At 38.7% G+C, this 13,809-nt stretch overlaps 1 protein-coding gene and 1 long non-coding RNA gene across 4 annotated transcripts; one reads left to right on the top strand and one right to left on the bottom strand.

Moving 5' to 3' along the window:
• Positions 1-523: 523 nt before the first annotated feature.
• Positions 524-10,987, bottom strand: LOC119654765 (ornithine decarboxylase 1-like). 2 transcript variants are annotated; one of them, XM_038060306.1, is made up of 10 exons: positions 10,777-10,987; positions 2,624-2,822; positions 2,465-2,556; positions 2,181-2,338; positions 2,003-2,126; positions 1,697-1,870; positions 1,397-1,642; positions 1,273-1,335; positions 891-1,036; positions 524-828 (listed from the first exon to the last, which is right to left on the bottom strand). In XM_038060306.1, the coding sequence occupies exons 2-10, from the start codon at positions 2,802-2,804 to the stop codon at positions 807-809; spliced, it is 1,206 nt and encodes a 401-aa protein (XP_037916234.1). In that variant the 5' UTR covers positions 2,805-2,822; positions 10,777-10,987; the 3' UTR covers positions 524-806. The 2 variants fall into 2 exon arrangements, with proteins under 2 accessions (XP_037916234.1, XP_037916233.1); XM_038060305.1 differs by lacking the exon at positions 10,777-10,987 and adding an exon at positions 4,743-4,781.
• Positions 10,988-11,109: 122 nt separating this feature from the next.
• On the top strand, positions 11,110-13,492 carry LOC119654766. 2 transcript variants are annotated; one of them, XR_005249845.1, is made up of 2 exons: positions 11,110-12,870; positions 13,215-13,492. It is a non-coding gene; the product is annotated as an uncharacterized LOC119654766 (long non-coding RNA). The 2 variants fall into 2 exon arrangements; XR_005249844.1 differs by having other exon boundaries at positions 13,212-13,492.
• Positions 13,493-13,809: the final 317 nt, after the last annotated feature.

Here is a 13,809-nt window from a genome sequence, read left to right as displayed (position 1 = left end):
AAATTTTTGGCTGGGTAGTTTCTGAGAATGGATCCGTGGAAGAAATGATTAATTTCGACTCGCCAAACTCCCCACATTTCCAACAAATTTCAAAAGTATTAATCATCAGCTTCTGAAAGTACTAAGCGAGACCTTTCATTTGATACCCACACGACTATATGTTGTGAAAAAAATGTACACCCTCTCTTTGCATGTATGGGGACCATCCTTAAATTAAACTCCCAATTTTTTTGTGAATCGCTATAACCGTTTTCAAGAAACATGCGTGTGACAGACAGACAGTTTTGTTTTGCACAAAATTCATGTAATCATCTACTTTTTAATAATTCGATACTCCATAAAGAGCGACAATTCCTTTTTAGTTGCAATAAAGTAACAACTTAACTGAAAGTATAAAGCAGAAATCTTTAGGCATGAAATATATTGTAATTTGCCATCTTTACGATTTTTTACATGCAGAACTTCACTCAAAAGGAATGTCCGGAGGTGTTCTATAAGTAAACTCTTGAACAAAAAAATGCCATTCGACTTTCATATTTCCCCAACAATAGGCTGAATTCTTTCAATTGCCACAATATGCATTTTATTATTGGCGCAAAATACACAGATCATTTGCATATTTTTCATAAAATCATAAATAGGTAGAGTTTAAAATTTCAAAACAAAATATTTTGCGTGAGATCCATACACATATGTATTACTTGGTAAAATTTAAACTTTGGAAAGTAAAAAGTTTCAATTCTATTTGATACGTTAAAATTCAATGGAATATCCAATTCAAATTCTTCGTCTTCCCAGGGTAATATTCAAAAGATGTTGTTAGCAGTCCTTCAATCAAGAATAAAACTTGAATTAGTGAATTCGTTTCCTAATGCAAGCAAGCAACTTACTCGTCGGAAGCTCTCATGAAGAATTTAACACGTGGCAAGGGAAACCCATTAAATGGGCTCGCAATTGGTAAGGTATACGCTCCCATGTTCTCGAATATTAAATAGTCACCGATGTTCAACTTTGGCAGCTTCACTGTTTCACAGATCTGGAATAAAAAAGTATAATCAATCAGAAAGGGAACAATTTGAGAATTGCAAAATATGTGCATTTCCTTCTTGAGAGTTTATGTTCCACTAATGCAGAAAAATACATTGTAACAAATGGAATGGAAAAGTATGTTTTCTTTATTTCTAGGGTAAATTATTTATCTATTTTCATTTAAGTTGAAGCTGTAGACAATAGTGTTCAGTTTATTGTTATTACATTTCTCCAAATTCTTACCTGGTCGAGAGCATCGCATGTGGGGCCCCATATGGACGAATTGTAAAGTGTGTTATCAGCTCTCTAAAAAGGAAAGAAATAAATATTCCATATTTTTCTTACATGCAGATTTCCAAGAAAGTACCGTAATATAGGTTGGTGCGGCCAAACGATGGTCATATAGAATGCAGTTGAATGAGCCATAGACTCCGTCGTTTATGAAATACATGGTCTTCTCCAGTTTGTCATTTTGCACGATTTCCCGTTTGGAGTAAATTTTACAGATCAACGTGAATGCCGACGAAACAAAAAATCTTCCTGGTTCAGCGATGATGTGAATGGCACTGTCAGGCATGTATTTATCAAGAGCTTTGTTTATAATGTCAGCAACCTATGGGATGACGCTCAATAACCGAATGCTTACTAAAGAGCTAAAAGTTCTTACTTCTTTTAGAGATGTTCCTTTGTCACCGGGAAAACCTCCTCCGAGATCCAATAAATTAAAATCATACCCCAAAGTTTTAGCGTATTTGAAGAGCGTTTTAGCAGCACATATAGCTCGTTCATATACTGGAAAATCTTCGCATCCTGATCCTACATGGAAGCTCACACCGATCACCTAGATATTCAAAGGTTTCTGTTATTATGTGTATAATGGGCGAATGTTCAATAAATCAAAATATTTGAAATCTTAAGCTCAGAATCCAACTATTCAAGGAAATGTTTTATAGTCAAAACATATCTGACTTACTTTCAATCCTAATTCCTTTGCAAGTGAAATGAGACCAGGAGCCTCTAGCTCAGCATCACAACCGAACTTCTGTCCGAGCGGACACTGCGCCTTTTCAGCATCACAACGAATTCTTATGACCAAACTAGAGAATAGAAACATTAGTATAAATTGACAGAGATAAAATATCTAGCCTTACTTTGCATCAGGAAAAGTCTTGGCAATTTTGTACAATTCAAAATCACTATCAAAGGTCATAGTTGCGATCCCTTTCGCAGCAGCATAAAGCACGTGCGAATTAGGCTTAGCGGGATTTGCAAAAATTATTTTTTCAGCATCCACTCCCATTGATAAAATCTGAAATTCGGCAACCATTTCAAATTAATTTAGAAGAAGACAACTGTGGAAGGGCGATATCCAATCCAAAAAACATTTATCTACATACAATGATAAGTCAAAAAGTGTTCTTCCTAATTCTCATACCTTCTTAATTTCTCCCTTCGACGCGCAATCAAACCCGGTACCCAGGGCGGCTAGTAACTTGAGGACGAATGGATTATCATTGCACTTGACAGCTGTTATAAAAAATAGCAAATTTCAAGGTCATGCTATGCAATCTCTATAATATAAGCAATCACTTACCGTAAAACGGAACAACTCGTGGTAAACATTCTCTCCAAATGTAATACTTATTAACAATATCACTTAAATCACAGACATAGAGTGCCTCTTCTTGGGCATCCAAATTCTCCTTGCGAATTATTTCGCGTAAATCCATTTCGTCGCCATAAATTTCGACTGAACTTTTTCCTTGGATCTTCATTGTCAATGGAGGTGATTTCTAAAATAAAGATCATATTATTATCAATTCCAGATGTCTGTGCAGAATAGAAGAATGGATGTCAAGAATATATCAGATTCGTGATTACTGTACATAAAATGTATTAAGTTAGTATTTCTTATTCGTATATACTCGTATGTACCTTCCTGACTTATTTCAGTAATTCAGGATGGTTTCTTGCATATCAAATCCCCATTTGCCTTATTATTAGGGGATATTTATATGACTAGTTTCTAGTAACATCACAAGGACTGAATATCTAGGCCAAGTAGCTGGTAATATCCGGAAATGAGCCAAGTCCACATGCTGTTTTTAAAAGTTAACTCGTAAATTCAATTCATGTTTTGTGCCATTGAGTAGTGACTCCCTTGTGAGTTGGAGGTTCGGAAATCATTCAAAGTGTTCTCTGGTTGTCATGACAGACTGAATAGAAAATACGATTTAACAGATAAGTAAATAGAATATGTAAACTTGCTACCTGAAAATGTGTTTGCTAATGAAATATAATATTATTCAAACCTCCGACACGAACGAACCTACTGGTTACGCCCTCCGACTATCTTTTAAACGCAAGAATTATTAGAATGTGCGAACGTCTCTCGGCAACGGTATTGAGAGCTTCGAATTTGAATGAGGATGCCGACGCTATAGATAATCCATTCTGGAGAGCATTCCTGTCCCACTTGCGGTATAATAGCACAATCAGGAAGACTACATACATCGAGTTGTCATACGCGGGTTACTTACGAGGTAGCTGACTTTCACGTGTGTCGAGACACCTAGATGGTATTCTTGTATATGTTTGCCCATCCCATGCACCACATACGTCGCGACACCAACACCATCAAAAGATGCGCGCAATTTTTTTACGCGCAAGTGATCGAAAAACGTCGAACATGTGTAACTTTGCTCTTTCACCATACAAATTCAAGCAATACGCCTGGAGACCAATCTCCTGTATGTAACATAGTCTTCTTAAGAAAAATGAAGTAGTATGTGGCATTTTCAGGCAAAAAACCAGCCATAGAAAAATTCAAGTTTCATACATGTAAAAGGATAGTCCTTTGGAGTATTTCAAAGCGACTATTATACCTGCAAGGATGATTAGTAATCCGTTTCCACAGCATAGTATAAAAGAAGAATATGTTTTTTAAAGATTTTCATGGAAAATAGTGGGTACGACTAAGATGTCTAGTATAAGTGAAATAAGAGTTGTAATAAATTTCGCAAGGAAGGATGGATCATTTTACAAACGGGAAAATAGTTAAGTGGTAAAGAATTTGCTGGTAGACCACAGAAACTACTGTTTCAGGTGGATGGCTTTGCCTGACATAAAGAGGGCAGCAGCTATTACGGGAAGTGCCAAATTTCTCTCTTACAACACGGAATGGAATGTGAAATTAACTCGAGGAAAATAAGGAATGTCAAATACTTTCAGGTGATGTCAACATACTCGAAACTATTCATAAGACCTCATACTTAGAGTTAGGGAAGCAAATCATAGCGCGCAAGTGAACCCTTTCGACCCTGGAGGAAAACTATAGATTTTGAGTGCGAATCAGCTTTTTTCTATTTTTGGAAATCATCTCTGAAAAGGGGTCTAACTTAGGAGTGCTGGATAGCTTTCTAGATACTGGTATGATCTTCTAAGGGATTCACATTTTCTTATCAAAAAGAAACTTTGGTTCAACTGTCGTTTCGACATGGTTTAGCTTCATGGGGCAGCTTCAACAGCAGATTGTGTCATCGCATATCACCACTGCTTAAGGAGGTCATCCCGTGTGTCGGATCCGCGGAATCGATTTTTTTTAGGCATCAATTGCATCTAGATATAGTATAGAATAGTGAGTAGCAAAGTGATTTTTTGATATTCGGAGTCGTTCGGAAATTATAGTGTTAAAAACATGATAAGTCATATGCCAGATTTATGTCGATCGTCATAATAAAACTCGTATTTATCGGTCCGAATGACTTTCGAATGACTTCACTAAAAGGACAAGAATTGAAACCGAGGCTGTACACATGTTTCTTGAAGAAACCTAAGGTTTAGGGACTAAGTATAGCAGATTAATGGTCAGTTAAGGTTTTATGGTTAAAAATCGCATTCTACTTTTTAAATGCGTTTTTCTCGAAACTGCATGCTGAAAATCGGCTGCCACCATAGCGCAAAATCTATCCAACGAAATTCTTTGAAATTTGCATGACTTATTTAGAACATATTTCTATGGTCTGCAAACTAGGATAATTGCGATTCATTCAATCGTTTTTTTTTATTCATTGAAGAAGTCGTGAAAAAATACCAAAGTTCACAAAAAAAAAGTTTGACAAGGCACCAAAAATTTAGTTTTCAATATTTTTTAATAATCCTAGTTTGCGGACTCTAGTTCAGTCTATACGTTAAAAAGCCGTTTACGTTTTTTCTCTAAGATGATCACAGCGCCATCTATCGTGGCAGCAGAAAAACACCATTTTTGTGGAAATGAGTGTATAAATTGCTCTGTATTTCAATAATGCGAAACCATAGGGTCAAAGCTCCTACTGTACAAGACTATGATCTTGCCAGTCCTCATGTATTCCTCGGAAACTTGGGTTCTTAGCAAGAAAAATTGCGAACTCTTGGCCGCGTTCGAGAGAAGAATCCTCCGAAGAATTTTCGGCCCCCTACATGAGGATGGACGATTCCGTAGCCTACACAATGACGAAATCTATGAGCGATACTATGACCGTCCGGTTGTGGACAAAATCCGGCTCAATAGGTTACGGTGGGCGGGTCACTTAATCCGTATGGATGAAGATGATCCCACCCGGAAAGTCTATAAGGGTAATATCTATGGTAGAAAAAGAAGACGAGGCAGACCCTGCCTAAGATGGAGCGATGGCGTGGGCCAGGACGCCAGACAGCTTTTAGGGATATCGAATTGGTGGACCTCGGCGCAAAACCGGGATGTCTGGAGTTCCTTATTAAGGCAGGCCTAGACGGGATACCGGCTGTTGCGCCGTTGATGATAATGATTTCAATAATGACCATGCACGCTCAAGATATTATTAAATCTATGGTGAAAAATTGGTATTTGTATCTTTATCCAGTTCTTTACAAAAAAAATTCTCAAAAAAGCCAAAAAACGACCTTCCCACGGGTCATTCCCCCCCCCCCCCCCCCTCACGTCAATCAGGGAAATAGTCATCGGCTCAGTATTAAAAATCTCGCTGATTATTAGTAAATATCTATTTAGTAATTAGTTTGGATTTATCATTGAAAAATTTGTTGTTTTTGAAAGTGGTCATATAGTTATGAAACGTTCGAATTTATTACTTTCTCGTGTAAAAGTGTGGACAAGGGATTTAGAAGATCCTTCTTTGAGCATAAATTTCTTCCTTTCTTCTTTTTCAAATAAATCAGCCAAATCAGAGTTGGTCATATAGCTATGGAAAGCACCATATATAGAGGGAAAGAACTGCTGAACCATGAATTCCCCAAGTAGAATCACATATTACGTGCATATTAAAGTACCGATTTCGTAACGATTACATTCCATAAAATTTCCCTCATTATTAATTACTGTTTGCGATACCCATGAAAATTCTCAGATCAATTTCGTTTCGTTTTATAAGCGGTAATAAATTTCATTCATATTTAATTAGTCGAACCATATCATCATGTGCATATACAGTAGCCGTTAAAAAAAAGTCGAAGGCTTTTTTTGCGAATTGTTAGTTCTGAGGTATTTTCCGATAAGAAGTGTTTCCTAATGGGCTTAGTCTACTCACTCACTCACTTACAGTGAGATACATCTTTCTATATGAAGTTTAAAGGGGTGCGGGCATAAATACATAAAGTCAATGTAGGAGATGTTGTTTTACACAAAACCTTAAAAACGAGCTTTTACCAGCGCAAGGCTGTCGTACGGAAGGTCGCGGTTCAAATCTCACTGGTGGCAGTGGGATTTGTATCGTAATTTGATGTCGGATACCAGTCGACTGTGAATGAGTACCTGAGTCAAATCAGGGTAATAAGCTCGGGCGAGCGCAATGCTGACCACATTGCCTCCTAGTGTACCGTTAAGGTCTTGAATGAAGTGCTCTAACACACTTCAAGGCCCTGATCCAACATGGATTGTCGCGTCAACGATTATTATATTATACAATGTAGACTTTCTGGATGATTTTGCACGTTGCTATTGACCGAAATGGGTGAGAACGGGGTATCCATATCCTTTCTGTGCGTAGCTTAAAGAACATTAAGATAATCGTAACCTGCAAACAGCCCGAAACTCAATCCCATACATCGTTATATATCTAACAATCTTTAAAAATTGAAAGAAATCATTAAATCTACTTGACAGACTGCGCTTTTACCAGAATTAAAAAAACTTTAAGACAATTGCGCAGAGATGTTCAGAACAAATTTCAACCTTTACGCTCACTCGTCTTCCTTGAAAATCCAGTTACACTGATGCACCAAACTCTCTACTCTAAAATAATTCACCCAAAATTTTCCTACTGATGATTAATTGCATTTAATTTTGATATATATAGCAACATTTGTCCTTTTTATAACCACAAGTTTACAACTAATTCTCTTCTACAAGTAGCCAGATCGATTTTCTTCATTTCCCTGAAAACCATCCTTCTCACTACAAATTCACTTTTTGCATCAATTGATCTGCCAGAACTGATCAAATATGCGCAAAAAAATTGCCCTCGGCTTTTTTTTACTGCTACTGTAGTTCACACTTTGTTGATCAAAGTCAAACACCTCAAACGACAACCAACCCAAAAAAAGTGAAAAGTTTATCGGTGGCATCTATGGAAAGAAGTATTGAAATTTTTCCATTGTTGTTGCCATGGTTAAAAGTTAAAAATGTGAAGCTGAATGGTACTAAGTACGCTAACACTTGCTGATGAATATACGCGGATAACATTGAAGTTTCTGATAAGCATTCTTCAGGTTCGATAGTAATATTATATGTTACATTAATCAGCTCAGACGCGTGGTTCCTAAAATTGATAAGTAATGAGGAAGAGATGTTTACGTCGATCGATTATCAAGCGAGATAGTATGTTTAACCTACTTGATATGCAGGGTTCATTGCTTATTCTATACAATAATCAACCACACATATAAATGCTTTCTGTAGTAAACTTGATTCAAGTGGAGTCGAAAGAGTCTCAAATTACCGTCTAGCCTATCGAGTCGTCCCTGTTTCGTTCGAATTCTGGATGGTTTCCCATCGATTTGTATGTTCAAACTAACCTTGACTAGTAAGTCACAATTAACGTGGTTAAAATTACAGTCCCAACGCCATACCCATCGCGAATATCCTCCTTTCGGAAACACCATGCCATAGAGCTCCGATACCGGGTAAAGGGCGGTTAGGATAGGCTTCTCAACCATGATCATGAGCAGTTGAAGAAGACTGAAGAGCACTTTACAATGATTCTAAATCGAATAACATCCGGTAAACAATCACCCCATGGGAATGATATGACAAGACACTATTACATATGGATACAGACTACTGCTCAAAACAAAAGAGAAATTACCTTTGCTGTTAACGTGCTCAGGCGAAATAAACTCGCTGAGCTTGACGTTTTCCTTGCAGAATTTATGTAAATAAGACGTTATTAAAATCGGTTTACTCTACAAGGCCTAGAACGCGGCTAAGGCCACCCATATCCTACATACTTAGGCGCTTAACCGCTTACGAGTTGCTAGCGCAGGTCATCGCATAGTCAAAACCGAGCCTAGTGCTAATCAGCGAACAGTAAGGGAATAAGGGGCCTGCCACATAGTATCTCGATCTTTATCTAACACTGAATGGGACGGCGCCAAGATTTTGTCAGAGTCTTTATTATCTGAAGAACGCTGTCTTAGACAAAGAAATTAGGACCCTGATTGGGGGCGACTTCAAGGCAAGGGACCATCAATACATCATGTTTGAACTGGTTGCCGCAATCTCGCGCCGGGCACCAGTCTGGAGTTCTATACTAGGTGGATGGTCTCCATTTAAATTCGGTTATAAAATGAACACTCACAAAATCTTTTTCACTTAATGCCGAATGGATGGACCGCATCATACGCGCATCATTCCTTACGGATCGCTTTCGGGTTCACAACAACAGCGTGAAGGGAGTCGAGGACTGCCTACATTTCACTATGAAAGAGCTAGATGAGGCATTCCTCTCTAAGAAATATGCGAAAACGCCAGCACTCGACTGTGCCCTGACAAAAGTAAATAAACTGCTCTTCCATCGACATCTGGATAGTGACCATTCTGCATCCTTGATACCGGAGTAGACTCGCCGAAACGATATGTGCTATCGGGAACATATCCCCAAGAGCAGGGAGAACACGGTGGATGTTGTCATGGAGGTCGTTAATGCGGTTCATTGCGCTTAGATGCACTGTCGACGATCTCGAAGAACAGTGCCTTTCGCAACGCTTCATATTACAAGTTCCTTTCAGTTCGGTATGATGGGCAGATATGCTTGGTACACTAGAAAATTCATTCCATGAACGTATTGCATATTGAGGCATTATCCCTCAGAGATCACGTCGGCGCTAGTACAAGGAACTATCCTATGGCCGGAACACTTTCTACAATAGTCTGCCAAGACTCGTTATGCCAGAATAGTCGCAACTGGTCGACTATGTAGATGATGCCACGGCACTTGTTGTCGAACACACCGTTTAACCGGCAGAAAGTAGGCTGGGTCTACTCATATGTGCAACGCAGTTCGTTCTGCTCTCGGGCGCCGAAGTATGGGCTAACGGTCTTGTCAAGGATGTGTATCCTAAGCACTTTGCGCGTGGCGTCTGCCTATCCTACTCTCTCAGAACCGGCTATGATGGAGATCGTGATAGTAACGCACAAGGCAGCAGACTCAAGGAAGGTTGTTGCCCGTGAAAAACTGCAACACAGTAACCCTCTGGGCAAATCAATTCAAGAAGCAAATCGACTGCGCGCAGATTTAGATCCGTGGTTCATCGGAAAGCGGATTATTTCCATACTCAGCTTCTAAGCGGGCACAGCCACTTTTCAGTCTTACCTGTACGAGGGAGACACGATCCCCTGAAGTTTTTGGTTGATATCCCAGATAGTTGGCGCTATAGCAGCCCAACACTCAGTGCGTAAACGCATTCATCCCAAAAATACAGTCAAAATCACTTCTTTATTGATTTTGACCAAATCCTTTAATTGGAGCAGTTTCGGACTCAACACAACAAGACGTTGAAAACATTTCTTTTACTTTCCACGACTTTCTTGTTTCCTCTGAGCAAATGTGTCCTAATTGAATTTTGCGACGATGATCCAAACCATAAAGTTCTCAAATAGCATTTCCATGTTTTGTCTAATGGGCCACAGATACGTAGTACAAAGTGCAAACCGGAACGAATCACTCCGGCGCCTGATCTCCGCTGGCTCCTCATTTAATCAGACATAGGCACATACATATTTTGGGAGATGATAAACACGATTCGAGATGACCACGTCCAGTCGTCTTCAAAACTTGTGGAATGTTTCCACTTTATCTTCCCTCGGATCTCGTTTATCAGCTACGAGCGATAACTCCGACCGATTTGTTATTTATCATTTACATACCCCGGCGAAAACATTACGTGTTCGTTGAACTTGCCTTGCGCTGTTGCAATTTGTAAATCAAACCGACAAACAGAAAAGCTCGCCAGAGTGGGCCACCCAGGGAATGGATGCTAGCTTCGGCTATTACTTCCCATAAAGAACATTGTTCGGGTCACACCGTAACACATGTGGACTGTAGCGAATTAGACACTTTTCACGTAAGCATTTCAGTTCCTTACAGCTGGGAGGAGTCATGGGGTGATGGAGCCAGGTCTCGAGGCTTCCGAGGCAAAGCACTATGCCGCCCCGTGGAGTGGCCAGATTTTTTCAAAGATGTCGGCAAATAGTTGTTTCTTACATAGGTCGCTTACCTGTCTGGAATTTTTACCACGAGTCTGCTTCACGGAATATTTCGATGGGAACCCGGTCACTGTGCTGCCACTTTTACAAGCGCCTCTAATTTCATCCGATCCTCACTGTTACTAGGTCCACTGATTGTCTGGTCGACAACGGGCTCGGTCGCCCTGGATTCAATGCTGCGAACGTTTCACAATCCAACGATTGACTGATAAACGTTAGCATTCCGGCAACATCGATCTCGGCTTCGATTTCTCGTTGATATTTCATATTGCGTTCGAGTTCAACGTATTCTACTACCACAGCAAGCAAGCACGCTACGCTTAATTACCAAGTCCAAGTAAAGTTTTGCCTGCTTCCACTCTAGCACACGCTCTCCTAGGCGGAGCGAGTGCGACGGCAGATAGAATCACTAGTGGTGGGCGTGCGAGGGTGGGGAGAAATACACTACATTATTTTAATCCAGGCCAACCATTCAAGAAAGTATGTTACAATGAGAGATAGTTTGTCCCCCACATTTCTGGTCCTCGAGCATCTATGACCTTCCGAAGTGGTTGCAACTGAGGAGAACTCTTGCCACGTTGCTCCTGCGTGCGACACCATTCAAAGAATTATGTACGCCGAAAGTTAATACATTACAAATTAACGACTGCCTTTAAGCTGAGAACAATTACTGCAATTTTGGAATGGTGCAAACTAAATCTAGAAACAATTGCAACTTCGATCGTACGAAATTCGATAAGTGCTATAAACCCTTTCTTAAGGCTAAAGCACTCAAAGTGAATCATTTCGACGAGTAAACCATGTGATCCCCTCATATTTTTCCGGTTGAAATTGATTGAGAAATTTGCTGTTAATTGGAGACACAACGAAATCGCCAACAGTCAGTCAAATCTTGCAAAAAAATCCAGCCCCACATTTCGGGCAAATCTTCATGTGAAGGGGTGGGCACTCTAAACCTTCAACAAAAAACAAATTCTACTAAAATGGAACAGTCACTTTGACCCCATTTTAGAAAGAAATGCGAATTCTGTTTGACTTTATCTCGTTAGCAGGGAGTCCGAAAGAAATTTTATTCAGAGCTTTTTAAGATACTCTAATTATCTGTAACTTTTTGACAATTTCAAGCAAATCAAAAGTATATACATATAAGCAAAAAACAATGGAAAATTTTCCAATTATAACTTTTAAAGCCAAATAACTTCTTTAACTTTCATTTTAGCAAAGAAAAAAGTTACAAAGCATAGCCCAAGATATGGCTTTTTATTCTTATGCTCATTGATCTTATATAGCTACGCACAGTCCTACCCTGGAGGGAACGCAGGTAGGTGGGTGTTATAATAAGATACACTAATTTCTACTTTCCTAGGAAATATTGAATGGTTTTATTATTTCTAATTAAGGCCAAATGTACTTTTTTAATAGAATTTAGATGGAGGTAATTTTCAAAAAGAAACGACGTTTTAATGGGCTTTGCCTAAGGGTTACACCCAATGAAATTCAATATATGAATGTATGTGAAGTAGAATCCCAATTATCCAAGGTAATGTGGGGAATACCTACTTCTTCGGCTAACAGAAAAACAACCAATGATCCCAAATTTATGTTCAATTATAAAAAGAAATTATCAGAACATAACCTTCTTCGTATGATTTTCTTGATCTGATTCTTTCAAACTATAGCAGTTGATAAACTTTCAAAGGTTTGCATTTGTTTTCTAAATTGTCAACGCCTTGCTAGAAACGCTCGCCCTTTTCGTCACAAGCCTCGTGCCTTCAGCGCTCACTACGTTTGCTATACCCCAAAGAGACAACCACACTTAGATCCCTACTACCCATATCTGCTGGTGGGTTGACGTCGTTGTGGCTATCAATTTGACAGTGGAACAAAAGTGTTGAATGAAAATTCTGTTACATATGTGTTTCTGCAAAAGACAATATCAACTAAAAATTTCCTATTGGGTTCGCTTGCTATTGAGTTCGCAGAAAACATTTGAATACTCCATGACAGACTGCAGTGACATTTCGAATCAAAAAGCGTAATACCAAATGGAACGGGAATTATTGCAATCGCGGGCGTGGACGCCGATTTTGGGGAAAAGGTCAGGGGTGAGTGACGGAAATGTATTTTTAGGGGGCTTTCTGTTTCAAAATTTTCGAAGATCGTTTTTTTTTTTGCATATTAAACTCCACTTGCCTTCAGAATCATCTTCTTAAATTTTATAAAAGAATTCCCAATGAAAAAAAAAAAGTTATAGCTTTGCTTGTAAGAGTACGTACGCATAAATAGAAATCGTTTTTTCTTCTAACAATGTATACATCTGGTATATTTAGATAGTGTGCTGTGTGTAATCCCTAAAGAAATGGGCGTACTATTTAAAATTACTTAAATTTGCATTAGAAACGTTGTATAATATATGTCTCAAATCGGTGTTAATTTTAAAATTTAGTAGAAATAGCATCCTAGACTGCAGCTTGTCATTTCACTGAACTCTCAAGAATATATCTGACAATATTGATCCTAATGGAAATCGAAATTGAACAAACATGAGGAGCAGCGGACAATCAAAATGGGGTCGAATTTCACACGAAACAGCTAGATGAATGTTTGCAGCTGCTGACAGAGGTGAAAATCCTCAATATTCACAAGGAATGACGGGTTAGAATTGAAAAAATATTAACAGTAATTAAACAGTTTTAAATAAAAAACTTTAGATGCGTTTTCTTAAAATGGCGTTTTTCAACCTGGTACAAAATTTTTTTTCGGAATATATTGACCGACTTGTATAGACAAAAAAAAATGTGGATTCGTTGTTGCAGACATCGCATTCCGATATCTATTCAAATAAAGTTAATAATTGCATATTACCACATTTTATAAATTTCCCTGAAAACCCCCCTTGAGTTCATCCTTGACACACAATTTGGCATCAGTGCAAGGGATAATGTAAAGCATATTTCTGAAAGTTTGAAAGCAATCCAAATATAATTAACAAAGTTGTCGCGGGTCAACTCCGCCATGCTATTAACATAGCATGCTGGTCCCAA

This window comes from Hermetia illucens, chromosome 4, assembly GCF_905115235.1.
Source record: "Hermetia illucens chromosome 4, iHerIll2.2.curated.20191125, whole genome shotgun sequence".
In the NCBI taxonomy this organism is placed as follows: domain Eukaryota; kingdom Metazoa; phylum Arthropoda; class Insecta; order Diptera; family Stratiomyidae; genus Hermetia; species Hermetia illucens.
The sequence above is the reverse complement of the archived record's forward strand: the minus strand, read 5'-3'. Positions and strand labels throughout refer to the sequence as shown.

Excerpts from the sequence above, each read along its gene's own strand:
- LOC119654765 (XM_038060305.1), bottom strand. The coding sequence starts at position 4,763 with ATGACGATCGACATAAATCTG. Across the intron at positions 1,643-1,696 it reads AAGGAACATCTCTAAAAGAA|GTTGCTGACATTATAAACAA; the intron begins GTAAGAACTTTT and ends GTCATCCCATAG. Across the intron at positions 1,336-1,396 it reads CCGCACCAACCTATATTACG|AGAGCTGATAACACACTTTA; the intron begins GTACTTTCTTGG and ends TTTCCTTTTTAG.